This window comes from Pundamilia nyererei, unplaced genomic scaffold (assembly GCF_000239375.1).
Source record: "Pundamilia nyererei isolate P.nyererei 1_Seehausen unplaced genomic scaffold, PunNye1.0 scaffold00049, whole genome shotgun sequence".
NCBI lineage: Eukaryota > Metazoa > Chordata > Actinopteri > Cichliformes > Cichlidae > Pundamilia > Pundamilia nyererei.
In genome coordinates this window covers 278,101-279,092 of record NW_005187450.1, presented here as the reverse complement: position 1 = coordinate 279,092, position 992 = coordinate 278,101, and the positions used below count along the sequence as shown (strand labels likewise).

At 38.8% G+C, this 992-nt stretch overlaps 1 protein-coding gene across 1 annotated transcript in view; it reads right to left on the bottom strand.

The window, feature by feature from the left end:
- The window catches only part of gnai3 (guanine nucleotide binding protein (G protein), alpha inhibiting activity polypeptide 3), an 18,248-nt gene that overhangs the window by 1,428 nt on the left and 15,828 nt on the right, over window positions 1-992 (bottom strand). Inside the window, exon 8 of the mRNA XM_005732849.1 lies at window positions 577-786. Coding sequence (XP_005732906.1) covers window positions 596-786 — 191 coding nt within the window. The 3' untranslated portion in view covers window positions 577-595. The remainder of the gene's footprint in view (window positions 1-576; window positions 787-992) is intronic.

Genomic DNA, 992 nt, shown 5'->3' with positions numbered 1-992 from the left:
ACACACACAATGTCCAAAATAAAAGGTTATCATCAAAATAATATAATTTAAATTAACATTTATAAGCTGCTTGTAACAGGCAGGGGTTTGACCCCTGGTTCCTCCAAACTGCTTTACATCCACAAGCAGACTGAAGGATCCGCTGGAGGAAGATGCTGGACCTTGAATTTATTGACTGCATTTGCATTTGACGCTGACTTGCACCCAGTGCATCCATCATCATCCATCATCTATGCGAGTGTGTGCATGATAGATGGATATAACCACCAGCATTTTTTTCACATATAAAAACTGTATTGATATAAGGCGTCGGTCTACCAGATCAGTTTTTAAATTGTCTGCTGCGCTCATCTGGAAGGAAACTTACCCAGGTCATGAAGTACAAAGCAAAGTGAACTGCAAACCTATCTCAGCACAGAATTTTCAAGGTCCTGTATGTTATACCTATGGATGCACTTAGGAATACACCAATCTCAGCCCATCCAAATGTACCAGGAGGATACATATAATCAATAAAGTTACCTCAAATCTTCAAATGATTATCTTCATATTCAAGCATTAATTCAGCATGCTGACCTGAAAGGCAGCCGTAGCTTCAGTAGAGCCCAATCTCCGTCAGGTTGATCTTGATGATGACATCAGTTACTGCGTCGAACACAAACTCCACATTCTTGGTGTCTGTCGCACATGTACGGTGTGTGTAGATATCCTTGATGTCCTTTCGTTTATTCAAGTCTTCGAACTGGCACTGGATATAATCTGCTGCCTCTTTGTATGTGCTCTCACCTACAGTGAAAGACAATAAATTGTTTAAGAAACATCCCCTTAACGATCTCTGGATCACCTAATTATACCTGTTTTTCTTTGTAGAGAACATCATACACAGACTGTCTGATTAGGAACAGTCTAGTTCAATTATGCACTTATTTAAAAGAGTATAGTATATCCAAAGCTTATTTAAGACAACCCACAGCTTAAAACTTTATATATAT